Source organism: Geospiza fortis, unplaced genomic scaffold (genome assembly GCF_000277835.1).
Source record: "Geospiza fortis unplaced genomic scaffold, GeoFor_1.0 scaffold351, whole genome shotgun sequence".
NCBI lineage: Eukaryota > Metazoa > Chordata > Aves > Passeriformes > Thraupidae > Geospiza > Geospiza fortis.
Window position 1 is genome coordinate 2,140,902 of NW_005054419.1, and position 18,441 is coordinate 2,159,342.

Below are 18,441 nucleotides of genomic sequence, written 5' to 3' on the forward strand. Positions count from 1 at the left end.
CCGGGTGCAGACCATGGATGTCCATGGGGGAGCAGAGATTCACCCCAGAGCAGAGAACCCACCCTGAAGGCTTTGGAGTATTCTGTGCTGGAGCAGAAGGATTTGCCCTGAAAGAAGCTGTAGCCCTTGGCAGGCACACACAGGAGCAGGAATTCCTGGCAGGAATGTCATGGAAAGGAGCCCATGCTGGAGCAGATTTGCTGGCAGGAGCTGTGGCCCTGGGGACCCACATTGGAGCAGTCTGTTCCTGGAGGACTGTGCCTGTGGGAAGCACCCACATTGTGGCAGTTCTTGAAGAGCTGCAGCCCAGAGAAAGGACCCAGGCTGGAGCAGTTTGGTGAGGATCATATCCCACGGGAAGGACCCTGTGCTGGGGCAAGGGCAAGAGTGTAAACAAGAAGGGGTGTCAGGGACAAAGTGTTATGGACTGACCATGACCCCCAATCCCCATCCCTCATGTCAAATTGGGAGAGGAGGAGAGAGAAGAGTTGAGAATGAAGGACTGAAGTTGAGAATGGGAAGAAGGAAGAAGTAGGGATAAGAGGTTTTGTTGTATTTGCCTTTTTTCTCACTGACCTTGTCAGAGAGTAAATGGCAACAAATGAAATTACTCTTCCCTAAGCTGAGCATGTTTTGTCCATGAATGTAACTCTTGATGAATCAACTTTACCTCACAAGCCACAGATTTTTCAATCCTACTTTTCCCCCCTATTCTGTTGAGAAGTGAGAAAACAACTTTGTGGCCAGCCAAGGTTGACCCACCACATGATAACATATATTGATTCCCAGAAGTGTGCAGTTGAGGAAACTTGGCTTCCACAAGACTGTTCTAATAAACTTACAGATAGTCCAATATTGAGCATGTGTTTCCTTCTCAAATCCCAGACTGATGAGTGTGAGATGATAAATAAATCCCACTGTAAATTCAGGCCCCTTGGAGATGCATGGGACAAGTGGAGGGACGTTGTCTTTTAGCTCTCCAGTAGACCCTTGGCAGTGCTGCTCCTTATTTATATAAGCTTCAAAGCCTGCAAGTGAAGCTGAAATAGAGACTTAAATCACAACAGGAATAATTGTGGAGGATATTTAAGTCAAAGAAGTTTTAAATAGGACAAGAGGGAATGGCTTTAAACTTAGATTTAGATTAGATATTAGTAATAAAGTTTTCACTGTGAGAGTGGTAAGGCACTGGAAGAGGTTGCCTAGACAAGCTGTGGCTGCCCCATCCCTGGAAGTGATGAAGGCCAGGTTTGATGGGGTTCTGTGCAACCTGGTCTAGTGGAAGGCGTCCCTGACCATGGCAGGGGATTGGAATGAGATGATCTTTAAGGTCCCTTCCCACCCAAACCATTCTGTGATTTTATGAAATAACCCTTCTACGTGTTTTTTCTCTCGTGTTGAGTAGACTAAAAACTTCTCTCATTGCAAAGCCCTTTTTAAGAGGCCATATTAAACTCTCAGACAGATCTGTATTCTTCATGACTAGGCCTTCTCCCTCTCTGGTATGCATGCTTGGAATGTGCAGATGGTAATTCTCTGTGTCAGAGCAGAATTGTGAATAGTTAAGGACCATCTCATGTGTCATTTATATAGCCCCTGCCACTGCAGGGTCTTGGATCACATTGGAGGTTCTCAGGTATAAAACTGTGCAAATGATGTTTATGACTGCTCAGAAATCTTCCATGAAGTACTTTGTCAGTCTGATTTATTGAGCCACCTTGTATGGAGGAGTTCAGTGATGAAATAAAATGAAAAACACTGGTTATGATATTAAAATAATATAGTAGGTCATTGTTTTCCACCCAGCAGAAGATAAATAGTGAGGGGTTTGACAAAGTTTTTCTAAGTGACTTCCCATTTCTTCCCACTCAGTTTGACTATTCCTTTTGGCTGGGAATAGAAAACTGAAGTGATGGATAGTTCTGATTATGCCTAGTCAGGTGCATTAAATGGTGTCTCACTCTGCTGCCTCCTGCAATCTCTGCTTGCTGTGCTTATCAGGGCTAGTGGGGAAAAGGTAAATGTCTGCAAACAACAAAGAAGTAAAAGGAGAGGTGAAAGAACTCAGATTGGTCTCAGCAAAAGGATTTTCTGGGCACTGGAAATGTGTTGAGGAGTTTGAACAGATGCACTTTTAGAATAACTAATTGGGATATGTCTGTCAGCTTCAGGACTTGGTGTGGCACATGAGCCCCATCCTGCTTTTCATGGGTCATTTCATGGGAGAGATGCTTGCAGTATATGGAAAGTTTCTTTTTAGCATCCATCTGTTTAATGCTACATGCAGCTTAGCTCACTTAGCTCATGCTTGCCTCTGGTTAAATCATGAAGTCGTGTACTTGAGTTACAGTGCTGGGAGTTCACAGACACCAAGAAAAATTACTCTATTTTCATCACTGTTAGACAAAATAAGATCCTATGGATTTTTAGCTACAAACCAAGGACAGGTAGGTTTGAGATGCAGTACTTCATTTCAGGTTTTGTGTCAGTGCTCTATACAAGAGCTGTCTAAAGTTGTATGAAATACAATTTGAAGTCTGTACAAATGCAGCATTGAATTTCTGTGGCTCTGTATCTAAATTTGGGTTGTTGATGCCCAAGAAAATTGAATTCAAGCTGGAAAGGTGCAAAATGCTATCAAAGTGACCCTGTCTAATGCAACAGACTAGCTGTGACTGTTTTATTCCTCCTTGGAAAAAACAAACAAATTAGGCTGGTGAGATATGGCTCATCTTTATTAGTCTGTAGGAAAGGCAAATTGGGTGGGTTGCTGTTTGAGCTGAGAACTTTCATGAGAAGAATTGGACCTTGAACAAGTTTGGATTGAAAACAGAAAACTTTTAGCTGTAGGAGCAGTGAGTTTAGGGACAGCCTTACAGCTTGATTAGTGGAGATGGGAGCCCTAACTGAGGCGTACCTCTGTCTTTTTAGGAAGGAGCTTTTCAATGCACAATGAGCTCAAGTTCTGGGTTTAATATCTCTTAGGCTCAATTTCCTGACTTTAGCTGGGCAGTTTCTGATGGCTGGAACAGCATCCCATGAGAACTGCTTTTGGCTTTGTCTTTTTGGGGAAAGGTACCAAGGTCTCTCTGCTCCTGGTGTGTCCTTGCTTCTGTGAGATCAAAGTTGCTATCAGAAAGATGTATGAGGTTTCTTCATTTGAAAGTGCCAGCCCAGTGAGTTAGGCTGGTGTGATTACCCTGATACAGCAATTCCAGCAAATCTTCCCATAGCCAAAGCTGAACAATGGTGCAAAACTTTGACCTTCACATTTCAGCTCAGCTCTTATGTCTTTAAAGTACAAGGACTTATGTGTCTCAAAGTTAGAACTGGCTCAGTGGAAAGCTGGACAGGACAGCACCATTGGGCAATGTATTTCCAATACCTTTCTTGGTTTCAGCTTCAAAAAATGCTTTCTCAATCAGAATTGAACTTCTTCCTTCACAGAAGTTTTGACTGAATTATTTCAGTTTGTCAAAGATAATTGACAGAACAGACTTTAAAGTTTGTAGGGGATAATTGAGGCATCTCTGCTTTTATTTTCAAGCATAAGGTTTTTTGGGGGGAACAATAGCAAGAGAAAAAAAGAAAGAAAACAAAACATGTACCTTGGTAAAAGAAACTGAACCCAAAGCATTTGTGCATTGTTTTTTCTTTATTTTTAATGAAATCCATGTAGTGCTTTCACTGAAATCTATCCATAAATCCAATAGAATCACTGCTCAGCCTATATGTGATGTAATGGTAGAAATTACAACAGATTCCACTGACTTTTGCTGTTAGATCATTAAAGCCAGGTTTCAATTAATAAAACTGCTGCAAAATTAGAGTGTCTGCAGGGGAGATAACCTTGGCCAAAACTGCAGCCAGCCAGATTCAGAAGATATGTTTGGGGATGCTTTTCTTCAGAGAAGGGTACAATAAATGCTGTAACTGATGTAAAGAAGTCTATGATTGAAAAGTTCTAGAAGCAGGAAAACTTGTGTCATTCTGGCTAATTTCTTACTGTGGTCATTAAGGGACAGAGAATCACAAGCAAAGAAGAGGGAAGAGGAGTTTTTGGTTCTTTCAGACTTGGCTGTTCACCTGCTGAGACAGACTTCCCTGGAAGAAACAATTTTGTACCTGTATAACTTTGACTGAAACAGAGAAAGCTCTGATCTAGACAAAGTTGTATCTCTAAATTGATTTGCTGGCATGTTTTTCTAGCAGGGACTGAACCTAAGCACAGTGGGAATAACTAACCCTCCCTTTAGCTTCCCTTTAGGGTGGGGAAAGTCCTGGTTTCTCAACAGCAGAAAGGAGAATCTGCTTAAAATACCATAGACCTATTAATGGTTTTTTAAGTTGGAAAAAAGTCTGTTTTTGTCTTCCACATGGGAAAAATCTGCTGTAGAAACAGCACAAAATTGAAACAGATTCATGAGCAAACTCATAGCAAGTTGTCTGTGCTCTTGTGTGTCCCTTAGCTGCACAAAGGGGAAAGTTGCAGAAGGAAAAATGCAAGTTTTTACTTCAGTGCAAACACATCTGAACCACTTTCCTGAGTGTCACCCCTTGTCTCTTGCTGGTGTGCTGTGTTTTGCCAGACCTGGCAGCATTTGATGTCACATGGATTTATGAACATTACTGTGAACTGCACTGGACAGTGACATCAGAGCTTCAGAGGACGTGGGCACTACGTCATTAATGGTCTCAGTCACTGCTCTGAGCTGGCCTTTGGTAATCTTTGTTTTACAGGGTTTTTGTTCAGATACGGCTTCTCAAGTCCTGGCAGCGTCAGACTGAGATCTGAGAGCAGGATCCTGTTAACCCTGCAAAGACTCAGACCTGGCAGTTTGAAAATAACTAATTCTTTGAATAAAGTGGAATCAGAAGTGTAGCCACATTTCTCTTCACAGAGAAAAGCAAGGCACAGTTCTTCCCAAGAATATTTCTGAGACTGACATTCTCTGAACCTTAGAGAAAGGAAAAACAATTCTTATCTCATTTGCTGCGCCTGTGTTGTGCCAAAGTAGAATGCAATATGGAGATTGTTTACCCGAAGTGATGGTGTTTTGTTTCCTTGGCCTGTCAGGGCCAGGTGTGTGTGTGTTGGGACTGTCAGATGACAGTCATGAGATTCTCTGCAGGGTGTGCAGAGTTAAGTGCTTGGCAGATTAAGTTTAGATGTATTGTAATATAATATAGAATAATATAGTATAATAAAGTAATTCATTAGCCTTCTGATAAGATGGAGTCTTCCTCATCATTCCTCCCTGCCGTGGGGATCCCTTCAAATACTATACAGGAGTTTCTCATGCTTCTCTTTTATTATCACAACATAGAAGAAACCCATTAATTTTTGGTCTTTTGTTAAGATATGATTCCCTGTGCTTCTTCCTGATGTATTTCCCCCTGATCCCTCAGAGTGCTGTTTGGATTATCCTCCCAGCTCTGCAGTTGGTGAGTCCTTCATCTTCCCCCCTCATGGAGAAGACTCAGGCCATTGCAAATAAACTGTGAGCAACAAAAATCAGTTACAGAAAACTTAGTAAAAGTGCCCAAGAAGTCAATTTATGTAGGTGAATAAGGAAAAAATGCTTATTGCAATCACATCCATGGAGTGCAAAAAGCCTTTTGTGATGTAAAGAAATGACAGCATCAAGTAAAGTTTGCTATGCAGTGAGGACATAAAGTTACAGTGATGGTCAGTCACATCTACTTATGCAAAAAGGATAATATTTTGCAGTCCAGGGAACTAATAACCCTGACACTACAGTTCTGCAGCTAGAAAGGCTGCACACAGCTCTAGCAAAGATCCTGAAAGTTTTTGAAGAGCAAGAGTGGTCACAGACAAGTACAATAAAAGTGATCATATAAGGAGCTGCTTCTAAAGAGAAAAAATATAATAGTAAATATACATGTATATGTGTTGTAGAATGCCTCTTGTCTTTCTTGCTGCAGGACTCTGCCTCCAAGAGCTCTGTTTATAACTAATATTAACTAAGGAATGAAGCTGTGGCTGCCTCCAAGAAGTATAAAGGAGTGAGCAGTGATGGAGAGAAATGGGGGTGTTGGATTGAGGGCTACAAAAGATCAATGTCATTAAAGGCAGCATAGAACAAGAAAAGTACAGGCTGTGTATCAAAAAAGAACTTCCTAATAGCTGGATCTACTGGACAGGGCAACAATTTCCTAAGGGAGAGAGCAGAAACCCTGTTATTTCAATCATTTAAACAAAACTGGACAAAGCCCTGGAGAATATATTGTAAGGAACAATCATATGCCATTCCCTGGGAATGGATAACATGACCTGATAAAGTCTTTTCCTAGTGGTTGCAACGATTCTCTTCAGATTGAGAACTTGTTCTGGGCATGATTTGTCTTGGGACTAGATATGATGTGAGCCTCAGGTCAGTCCTCTGATTGATTCAGAGAACCAAGCAGAGAGGAGGAAAGGGAGGAAAAGTTTGCAGGGACAGTCAAAAACAGAGCTCATGGGAAAATATTGACTCAGAAGTCAGCTGTCAACTGCTGCCCAGCTGGAAATCCAGCACAGAGCTGCTGTTGGTTTTGGGAGGAGTCAGGAATGGTGCACCAGACACAAATTTGGTACACCAGAATCACTGCTGCTTGGATGGTTGTCTCCTCACAGAGCTGAAGAGGAATCTTTCCTCTCTTCCCAGCCTCTTTTCTGAAGCAGAGGAAATTTTAAGGATGAACTGAGATATTGTTCTATCTGTTAGAAAATGAACTGGTGAGTGTTGGCATCCTTGATTTCTTGGGAGGTGGTAAACCAGGTGGAAATTACCTCAGCTGCTCTGTTACCTTACTCAAAAGAATTGCCAGGGACTGCAGACATCTTCTATCTGAGCAGTAAAAATAGAAGCTAAGTTCAACCAGAGGAGGTTTGAGATAATCAGATCTTCTGTGTCAGATAGATGAGCAAGAAGATGGTGATTTCATGGTGCCATTTGAAGTTTCCCACTTTCTCTTATTTACTTTTTTAGTAAACCCCTTTATAGTGTAAATTTTAAACAGAAAAAAAGGGAAATATTAGCATTCAAAGGTAAAACAATAACAAACAAAAGTAAACGTAGATGTCTCAAATATTTGGGTTTTTTCTAAAGCAACATCTTCCAAATTTTGTCTTTTACTAGAAGCAAGATGTTCCTTGATAAACAGCAGTAGTCAAGCCTGGTTTCCTGTAAACTCAAAAACATCCCCAGTTCTCTTGAACCCTGACTTGCATCTTCATCCTTGCAGGCAGATTTCCATCACAGGCTGTTTTATAAGGGGATGGGGGTGTCTTATTCCTGCAATTCTCTTCCCTGCCTCTACATCTCACCCCACCTTGCAGGACCTCCAGCTCTGTTTCTTTGCAGTAACTGGCCAGAGAAGGAGCTGATCCCAGCTGCAGCTGAGCCTGCGCTATGGGTGTGTGGATTTTTAGGCCCTTTTATGTGTATTCACAGATTGACCAGATGGCAGGCCCAGCAGAACAGATCACTATCAAGTTCACATTACAGTTTCTTCTAAGTGGTGGAAATTGGTGAGCAGCTTCAAAGTTATCGTGGAGGAAAAACAGATGGGCAGAGATATGGATATAGATGGCTCATCCTTACCAAGAAATGAGAAAAACACTGAACTAATTAGAAAAATGAAAGTTTTTTAAGCCTTGGTTTAAGCCCATAAACCTATTCCTTACTGCCATAACCCAGTGGGTGTTTGAAAGGCCCAAATGTGACCAAATCTGTGGTTTTGCATTATGCAGAAACAATAGCTCTCAAAGGAGAGGAGCTGTGTCCTGCTGGGGTCTAAGTCCAGGAGGAATACAAGATCTTTTCCAGGGGAAGCAAAGAAGTCCCCAGGAATTTCCACCTGGGGGAACATTGAAACTACCTGGGCACAAGTCTCTGACAGGAGAGGTGCTGAATAAGCAGCACCTCCAACTGCTCTGCCCCAAGGAATTGAATGGATTTGTGTCCTCACCTCCCCAGGGAGGCATCAAGCAGGGAAGAGAAGATGTACATGCTAGTGGTGGAGTCCAAGCAGGGAACAAGGAGGGAAGTGCAGTCTAAGCAGTCTGAGAACCTCTGGAACACAATTCTCCAGTGTCTCATGAGCATGACCATACTGAGAGCCTTGCAGGGACTGGGACACATTATTTGCCTTGATCCTTTGAGAATCCAAAGGAAATCTCTTCAAGAGGGTCGACTTCTTACAGAGAACACCTGACTGTATTTCATGTCATCCAGCTGAAACCAGCCAAACCAGAAGTCCTGCCCTGAATCAGAAATGACCATGGCTGTGTTTCATTACATTTCTGCCCTTGAATCCCTATATTTCAGTCAGTGTGAGAAACACAACTGTCTTCCCAAGTTCCACCCTCAAGAGGACTGCCCAGAATGCTGTTACAGTTTTTAGCTTCAGTTCCTGCTCCGTTGAGGCTGTAAGAATTCAGGGCTGTGTTCTTAAGCAGTTGCCCAAGCACTCTTGGTACTTTTCCTATAATTGAACCTTCCAATGGAACATGGTTTAGCCACATCTGGTAATGGTCAGGGCTGGGAACTGATGCCAACAGGAATTTGGAGTGATGCAGAGCATCCACCATGCCAATTTTTACTGCAACTTGGTGTGTCTGGAAGAGAAGCTATGGGAAAAAGATTGCTACCACTAATGCTCCAGAGCAGGAGGTTCAGGTTCCATAAGGGAGGAGATAATGTGGGATGGCTGCAGACCAGGATAGTAGAGGGAGTGAGGAAATGTGGGAGAGGAATGAGTGAGTAGTTATCAGTCTTACCAGTTTTGGACGAGTCCTTCAGGTCTGCTGCTGGCTGTGCTGACAGGCAGCAGATTCAGCATCCCTGGTGAGCTCACAGGAGCCACTGCTGCAGAAGCAGCTCCTGAGGCCAAACTCTTGTCTGCCCCACCTCACAGTGTGCATGAGTGGCCTTCCACCTGCAAGACTGGCTTTGGCTGTCTTCACCTGCTGCTCAGCAGATCCCAGAGATCACAAAGAGAAACTGTTTCTTCCTTTTCCTCCTCATTTTCTTGCTGCATGTTGCCTGTGCCTGCCTCTCCCACCAGAGTGATTTTGAAGCTGTTTTCCCTGAACATCTTGGAAGTTTGATTTCAAGATCAAGAAGAAAAGAAGTCTTTCCTTGTGGTGGGGGAAAAAAATCCCTGGAAGCCTGTTGCATCCCTGCCACCCAGAACTGGAGGTCTTCTGCAGGTTTGATGTAAAACAAAGCAGTGAGTGCAATCTCCAAGGTGGTGTGACCTTACTGCTGCAGCCAGGACATGGAAGCAGTTTTAACAGACCAGGGATGAGCCAGGATGAGAGGCCATGCCAAGCTTGTTGAAGGATTTAGAATTTGAGGTTGCATCTGGGCATGTCAGATTCTTTTTCCTCTCCCGTGATGTCTCTGTCTTCACAACAGGAGATGATATTATCACATATTGCTGTGTGTTCCTGTAGGGAGACATGTGCCATGCTTTATCCTGACATCAGAGACTGTCTTTTGAGCATGGAAGGGGAGGGTATCTTTGAGGATGGAAAGGGACGTACAAAACTAAGAGATTGTTCAGCTGAAGTCTACAGTGAAACCAACTGACAAGGGAATAAAAGAACAAAGAGGTCCTGGACATGTCTGAGGAGAAAGGCAGCAGGATTCAGGGAGAGGCCAGACGTGGGAGAGAGAAGAGGGAGCAGTGAGCAGAGCCCATGTGCCAGGAGGGTGGTGTAGCTACACAGCAGCTCTCATCCACGTAACAGCAGCTCTTGATTACCTTTCAGGAGAAAGTCTTTGTCCTGGTGAATGAGTTACTACCAGTTAGCTAGATAAAGTATCTCTCTGATCCCTCCTAAAAATCTCTTTCATCTACACCACAAAGGCCACGTTGTTTCTTCTCTCTGCTGAAAGCTGAAAGCACGAGCAGCAAATCCAGCAGAGACACAGCCTGATCCTTGTGGCGATTCCTCTGACGTAGATGAACCTCTGAAGTGAAGTGTGTGACATCAGGAAGATGTTTTAATCTGAATTACACTTGCCCATCTGAAGAACAGGTGCCATTATCCTCTCTTCATTATCTCCTGGCCTGGGCTGCTGCCAGCATGAGTAAGAAGGGTTTGAGTCACAGGGATGGAGAAATTAATTCCTTTCCTGGCCCAGATGCCCATCATGGGGATGAATGATGCGTAGATGGATGAGGGGAGAAACCTCCTCCTAAGAGAAATAGAGCATCCCTCATGAATAATGTAGAGCATTGCTTTGAGATTCAAGACATCTAAGACTTGTTGCACATTGAATGTGAATGTGAATGAGGCTCAGCTGCTCTGCAGACACACTCTGGCCTGAGCACAGCCTATAACTAACTCACCACTGCCACAGGTTTTATTTTTTAACACTGGCCATGTACTTGGCCTGGTACCAGTGCACATCTAGAGACAAACCTCTCTCAATCTCTGACAGAGCCCAACACAGAGAAACACTCAGAAAACCCATGCAGGCTCTATCTGTGCTACTAAGTGAAGCAGATCTGTGTTTTGTGGGACATAGAGGCCAACAGAGATGTCACCCTGAGCGCCAGAAATAAATAAACACACGTACTGCAAATGTACTGCACCAGGAGGGCGCTTGGTTCCAGGGGACCCTGGCCAATGCTAGCTTCACTGTGTGGAGCAGGCATGGACTTTGCCTAAGACAGTGCTGGTTATTCCAGGGGAAACCATAATCTGGATTGATGACAGACTGTGAACATCCTGGGCTGGTGGTGGAATTCATCCTCAGAATCACAGAATTGTTAAGGTTGTAAAAGATGTTTAAAATCAGGTCCATTGGTCAACCCAGCACCAGTGCCATGTTTGCCATTAAACCATGTGCTCAAGTGCCAAATTCCCAGTTTTTCTCAACACTCCACTGCTTCCCTGGGCAATCTGTTTTAATGCTTTCCATTCCTTTTCATTATTTTTTCCCCCTAATATCTAACCTAAAGATCTCCCCTGGCAGAATTTGAACCCAGTTTAGTTTGCTAGAGTAGATACTGCCTTGCAGTGTTGGAGATGGCTACTACGTAGATACAATACACTGAATATATTCAGGATTTTTTCCCATAATGTTTTCTTTTTGTTATGGATTTACTTATTCTGAGCAGTCTGTATCATTACAATAGCATGAATTTGTTTAAGATTCTTTTTGCCCTGGAAGCAAAGTGTTATTTCAGGGAATTTGTGTTGGAGGACAGGACAGATGTTGCAGACCTGTCTGTACCCTGCAGCTGAGTGTGGTGCAGAAATCACTGATGTAGATCTCAGCAAGCTGCTCTGCCCACATGAGACTGCAAAGTGTCAGAGGTACTTGCTTGGGGCCTGAATGCAACATGGCATTTTTGTGGATAAAAGGTCTATAAAGTCATGAGTGACACAAAGAAGGGGAATGGGGAACAATTGTTCTTGGTCTTTTCCAAAAACGAGGAGATCCCATTGCCATCAAATGATAGAAATGAAAGGGAAGTAAAGGAGCAATGGCAATTTTTTTAGAGAACAGATGGTTGTTCTATGAACCTTCTTGCCACAGGATGTCAAAGACATGGAAGGGGCAATACCCAAGCTCATGGAAGAGAAATCCATTTTGCGTTACTAAACCCAGAAAAACTGGCTTAAGAAATCCCTGAGCAGCGAATAATGAAGCTGGCGCATGAAGTTTTTGGGGAAAACTCACATGTAATCATAGCATTCCTATGCTGCTCTTCCTCAGCCATCTGTTTTTGGTCACTGTTGGATTCAGGGTACGTGTGCACAGAGTTCCTGTGCAGGTTCTGCTTGTGGGCTGGTACACCGGACAATGTCTCTTTACAACCCAGAGAAATATACTGGGGTGTTTCCCAGCTGGACCTCATAGAGATTCTAATGAATATTTTCTCTCTATGTCTCTTCTGAAAGGCACCATAGAAAAATAAGCGTTGAAGAAGGCTGTTAGTGGTTTTTCTTCAGACCTTTATAGCTACACTCTGGCAAACAACAAAATAGAATTCTTTTTTACTTCTAGAATTACATGTAGGTGCACATGTTTTTCGAGAGTTTTTCATCAGAGAATGGACAAGGCCTGGAGAAACCAAAGACAGTGAAAATCCCAACAGAGTACTGATTTGGAGCTACCCCTTACCGTGTGAGTCTTGTCTTCCCTTGCCTACACCTTCCTGCAGTTCTGCTTGGTGTCTGTAGCCCAACTGTTCCATGACTGGGAGGAGATGGATTTTGTGGTGTATTGGTGCTTCACAGTCCAGAAGCGACACTGAAACACGACATTTCTTTGTGCCAAGCTATTCTTCTTGGTGCCAGCCCAGATGAACTCTGTCTTGAAAGCCTGAGCAGCTGGGAGGGGGTTTGAAAGTGAGGGAGAGCCCTAATGGCATTGCTTCCAATCAGAGTGAGAGTTATTTAGACTTTCCTTGATCATTCAAATGATATCTCATTAAACAGCGGACAAAGCTGCCTGCTGTGGTCATTTTGCTGTATTGCGGTACCTCAGCAAAGCAGTTGTTGTACTAGAGTAGGATGGGCAGTGTTTGTTCAGGTGTGGTCCACTGTAAAGCTCCTTCTATACCTTTCTCACCCTTACCTCAGCTCTGTGGCTTGTTAAGGGATGCATGTCCTGTTCCCAGTACTAAGGTCTTCTGTTTGATATTTCTTCTTCACCACAGAAGAGAGAGAAGCCCTGATGTCATCATTAATGCTTCTGTTTTTCTTTAAGCCTTCTGTTTCTTAATAATGACACAAAGTCATCTCTTTATACTCTGCTAAAGGGCAGTGACATTTGTGTAGAGGAAATCAGGAAGAATTTTGGTAGCTGGAGTCTTCTACCAGGGCAGTTGCTTCCACTTCTGCCTTTCCTTGATGCAAGTAAAACCCAACTCCCTGGAGACTGACTCTGTGACCTGTGTCCTTTCCCAGCATTATTGCTCCTTTGTGCCCCTCTTCCTCTGGCAATTATTCACCTTTCCCTTTTTCCCAGAGGCAGTCTCTGATGTAAAGAAGGCAATGGTTTTAGATTTGAAAAATACTGAATTTCAGAGAACATGCACTGCTGCAGTTTACTTTCCATGTATTACTCTGTACAGTGCTTGGTGGGTTCTGCAATGCTTAAGTAATGGAGAGTTAGGTCTGTCTTTGGTGTATTTTCACACCCCTCATTTCAGAATGTTTAAGGCAATGGCAATTCCTTAAAGCTATATTGTATAGGATAAATAAGTGTCTCTAATCCTCTATGCATTAATCTATTTGTAGTGTCTTATTCCAGCTTCATTAATAAAGTTCTTTCTTTACCCCAGATTCATGGTGAAAATACAGTAAGAGACATTTATCTGATATTGGGGAACATGAGTATGACTTGGGAAGGAGCAGAAGTCAGAATTTCTGGATTTTCTATCTACATATGTGAATTGGAGGGAAACTAAAGCCTGCTGGTGTCTGTACTTCCCTATCTGTAAAACAGGGCTATGGATATATTTGTATTTTATAGGATAAATAATTACAAAGTCTGTGACAAAACTTAGAAATTAAACTGTGAGATAACATGCAAGCACATCATATTAATGTTTTATTATGTCCCTAAACTGTTTCTTGGGGATATATTTAATGAGAAGGATATAGTGAGATCAAAATAAACTTTTTTTCACCCCAAATATTTTTTTAGAACCCAAAGTAAAAGTTGTTTCCACCAACTGCCATCTCTGCAACCATCTGGAAAATCACATTTTCTGAAGCTTTCCTTCTCTTTATCATCTGTAACTAAAGCTATAAAATAGGAAGACATCCTTAATTAACACCCCTGTAGTTCAAAAGCTGATCTTAGTAATGAGAGGCAATTACAGCCTTTATTGAGGGACAGTCAGATGGAACTAACCCAGCATCAATCTGGTGAAGACACTTCCTTTTCCAGGTAATTTGGAAACTGCTTCTTATGATAAACAGACTACCTGGCTCAATACAACAGGTGTATCTCTTTCCTCTATAACCTGGAAAAGAACCTCCTATTTTGAGTTTTTTGCTTCTTTTGTAATGTGGTTTTCACAACCCATCCATCAACAAATACCAACTGACCTAAGAATAAACCTGTTGCTTTTTGAAGGGGATTCTTGCTGGTTTTCTTGTTTTATTTTCCTTCTCTACTCTTGCTTTACATTTTGCCTGGTGGTCATATTTTAGTTCTAGTAAAAGTGCAGACTCTGAGATGCAGCCCCATCCTGAGAGGAAGGCAGAATTCTGGGTTCTGCACCTCAGCCCTGGCATGGCAGAGCTACAAAAGATCTAGAGAAGGACACAGAAATGATCAAGGAAATGTGACTTCTGCTATACGAGTTAAAAAGGCTGTGGCTTCAGTTTAGACAGGAAAAACCTGAGAGCAGAGATAAAGCTGAGTTTAACTGAAAACATGAAGGTAGCAGATAAGATTTAGAACTTCAATTCTGCAACTAAGGTGTTCTAGCTGAAACAAGGAGATATCCTTGAAATTAAAATGTACCTTTTTTACATAGCAGATAGTGAACTTCTGGAATTTGTTGCCACAGGAGATTGAGGAGGTGTGCAGTGTCAAGGGTTTAGAAAAATAATTAGACAAACTCAGAGCAGCAGGTCCATGACCTGAGTCTAAAGGTGATTGATGGGCAGGGCTCCTCAGTGGTCCTGCCTCTGTGATATCTCAGGTCAGGTCTGTCCTCCAGCTTCAGATCTGTAAGATCTGTGTGGGTCTGCTGAATGCCCTGTGTTTTATCAGCCAGCCATCTATGAGTATCCTGATATCTCAGGGGTCTGGTATAAAGCTAGATGGTTCTTTCTGGAAAACTGATTTAAACCCTCAGTATCTCCAATGCAGGCAGATGTATTGGAGACAGTCACTCAAGGTGACCATCATGATTAGGATATCTTCATTTGGCTGTTTACAGGTAGTTGTCTGCCAGTGCTGTGGGTGTCTAAATTATTCTGTGGTCAACAGATGTCTAGTCAGTCTAATGGGGACCTAATGAACATGATCAATGAGCAGTCAGAACTGTCATTTCTTCTTGCCAGACTTGGGATGGTCAGTGAAATAACTCATGCTGCCTGTTTGCATAGAATTTTTGTTGACTGCAACAGGAGTTTGGACACATAGAACACATGCAGATAAATAAATGTAGGTATATTAATCTTGAACAGAGTTCTGTCCCAAGATTGCTATTATAATGATTCTAGAGAAATAGTTGTCTCCTGACAATAACTCACTGACCTGTTTTAGACATCTCTGTGTACACAACAGGAACGGCCTTTGTGAAGTTCACAGTTCTTCTCACTGACTGTAAAGGGATTCTAGATAGTGGTACCCACATGGTGAATGGACACAAAGGCTAAGTAGGTCCCAGCCATCTCATTTTGGAGATTTTGGTACAGTCTCTTAAAATCCCAGCTGTAAGAAATGTAGATTTTTAAAGCAATGTAATCTGAATAGGTATAATTATAAAATCAAAAAGCCCCCCGCTTATGGTTTGATTTAGAATGATTAGCCATGATTTTACCATCTGAAAACTATGCTGTGAAATGTGGTATATCCTCTATTCTTGGATTAGTTTAACATCCTGATGAAATTGCCTTTGCCATACTAACTGTCAAAGCTGTAAAACTATGGCAAAAGCTGGTAAGTTGTTTATTCTTCCAGTAAGTAAAGGTAGAATTGGCATTAAATCCCTAAATTCCTATGGTGTTCCAGCAATGAGTCACTTTCATTAGATAACTAGGAGAAAGGCTGATTCAGTATGGGAGAGTTTAAAAGGAATTTCTTTGGCTGGTGGGCCCGTGGATGTTGTTAACTCCATGCTGTCAGCAGACACAAAATTTGGATGCCACCACCATACACTGTTTTTGGGACAGAGCAACACCACTACTCTTAAAAACACCCTGAGAAAATCCTTGGAACACAAGCTCTATGAAGAATGTTTGAAGGAGCTGGGGCTGTTTAGCCTGGAGAAGAGGAGGCTCAGAGGTGACCTTATTGATCTCTACAACTTCCTGAAGGAAGGCTGTAGACAGGTGGGGTTGGTCTCTTCCACCAGGCAGCATTGACAGAACAAGAGGACACAGTCTCAAGCTACATCAGGGAAGGTATTGGTTGGATATTAGGAAGAAATTTTTCACCAAAAGAATAATAAAGTACTGGAATGCTCTTCCCAGGGAGGTGGTAGAATCACCATCTCTGAATGTGTTTAGAGAAAGACTGGACATGGCACTTGGTGCTATAAGTTGAGGTGTTAGGGCATAGGTTGGACTCAATGATCTTAGACGTCTCTTCCAAACTCATTATTCTGTGATTCTGTGATCTATTTCCAAAGTTTCCACTTTTGCCTGTGACACTGAACAGACATGGAATTTCTTCAGTTAATCAATGAGATATAACCTTGTTTAGGAGACTCAACATTGTTGAGGTAGAACATTGAGGCAGAATGGGCTGCTCATTCTTTCACCTTCCCACTCCTGTGTGAACGTTGCTGTTCTCTGCCTTGTTTACTTCAGGCACAGGGAGTGGGTGAGGAGATATGGGAAGATGGTGTGACTGCAGTGTCCCTTCAGTTTTGGATCTGGCTGTGGCATCATGTGGTGATGTTTGAGGGTCCCCAGGACGAGGGAAGAGATGAGAAACTTGACTCCATGTTTCAGACGACTGATTTATTATTTTATTATATATATTATATTAAAAGAAAATTATATACTAAAACTATACTAAAGAAAGGAGAAAGGAAACATTAGAAGGCTAGAAAAGAATGGAATAAATAATAAAATCCTGTGACTGCTCACGGCCTTGACACAGCTGGCTGTCATTGGTCATCAAGTTAAAGCAATTCACATGCTGGGTAAACAATTCTCCAAATCACATTCCAAAGCAGCAAAACATGGAGAAGCTGAAGCTTCCCAGCTTCTCAGGAGAAAAGAGCCTAGCGAAAGGATTTTTCAGAAAATATGTCTGTGACAGAGACATATAGAATGTCAGAGTGATTTGTGTGGCTTGCTTGATGGGGGAACTGTGTCCATCCCCTGCCCTGCTGACTGTGGTGTGTTTCCATCCCCCCTCCAGGTTACGGACATGCTGCCCCAGGGACGGATGCAGGGAAGGCTTTCTGCATGTTCTACGCCGTGCTGGGGATCCCTCTGACCCTTGTCATGTTCCAGAGCCTGGGCGAGCGCATGAACACCTTCGTCAAGTACCTCTTGAAACGCATCAAAAAGTGCTGTGGCATGAGGAGCACCGAGGTCTCCATGGAAAACATGGTCACTGTGGGGTTCTTCTCCTGCATGGGGACACTCTGCATTGGAGCAGCAGCCTTTTCCCAGTATGAGGAATGGAGCTTTTTCCATGCTTACTATTACTGCTTTATAACATTGACTACGATAGGGTTTGGAGACTATGTGGCCCTGCAGACCAAAGGGGCCCTTCAGAAGAAGCCTCTCTACGTGGCTTTTAGCTTTATGTACATTCTAGTGGGGTTGACAGTCATTGGGGCATTTCTAAATCTGGTTGTTCTCAGGTTCTTGACCATGAACAGTGAGGATGAGAGGAGGGATGCCGAGGAGCGGGCGTCCCTGGCAGGGAACCGCAACAGCATGATTATCCACATCCAAGAGGACTCCCAGCACGGCCGGCCGCGCTACAAGGCCGAGGTTACAGACCTCCAGTCAGTTTGTTCCTGCATGTGTTACAGGTCCCACGAGTACACCAGCCGGGTGGTGTCCCACCAAAATTCGTTCAGCTCGAAGCTGAACCCCCAGTACTTTCACTCCATCTCTTACAAGATAGAGGAGATCTCGCCAAGCACATTAAAAAACAGCCTTTTCCCATCTCCTGTCAGCTCCATCTCACCTGGGTTGCACAGCTTTACAGATAACCACAGGCTGATGAAACGGCGAAAGTCCATTTAAAGGGATTTGTCTTATTTTGCTTTCCTTGTTTTTCCCAGTTCTTTGTTGTTTTGGGGTTTTTTGTTCCTTGAGTGAGACGGAGCGAGGCCAAAGGGAGTAGAGCAAGCCAGTCCTCCTCTGAGACTCAGCTCTTGAGCATGAAGCATGGATTATTACTGTTCCAGCAAAGTATGCCTTACATTACCCCCTTGGTGGATGGCAGAGGATTCAAGGTGACGTGAAGTGGGTACCAAATCCAAAGTTGCACACACAGCTGGGAGCCTTCATGTGCCGCTGGCACTCCTGACCTAACAAACTTTTTTCCTCACGAGCAGGTTGCAGTGTGTGTGCGTGTGCCTGTGTGAGTGCTGGGTGCGTGTGCGTGTGTGTGTGTGTGCGTGTGCAATTCCACAACCAGTGCCATGTGACAAAAATTAAAGCATCAGGTATTATTTTTTTCTTTTGCCCTTGAAGCAGTTGTGTTCTAGCCTGCTTTTTTAGATTGCTTCCAAAAGGAAGGAGGAGGGTGGGAGGGG

General features: G+C 43.1%; 1 protein-coding gene across 1 annotated transcript in view; it reads left to right on the forward strand.

Moving 5' to 3' along the window:
• The window catches only part of KCNK9 (potassium two pore domain channel subfamily K member 9), an 89,358-nt gene extending 71,030 nt beyond the window's left edge, over positions 1-18,328 (forward strand). Inside the window, exon 2 of the mRNA XM_005426620.2 lies at positions 17,085-18,328. Coding sequence (XP_005426677.1) covers positions 17,085-17,926 — 842 coding nt within the window. The 3' untranslated portion in view covers positions 17,927-18,328. The remainder of the gene's footprint in view (positions 1-17,084) is intronic.
• The last annotated feature ends 113 nt before the right edge of the window (positions 18,329-18,441 follow it).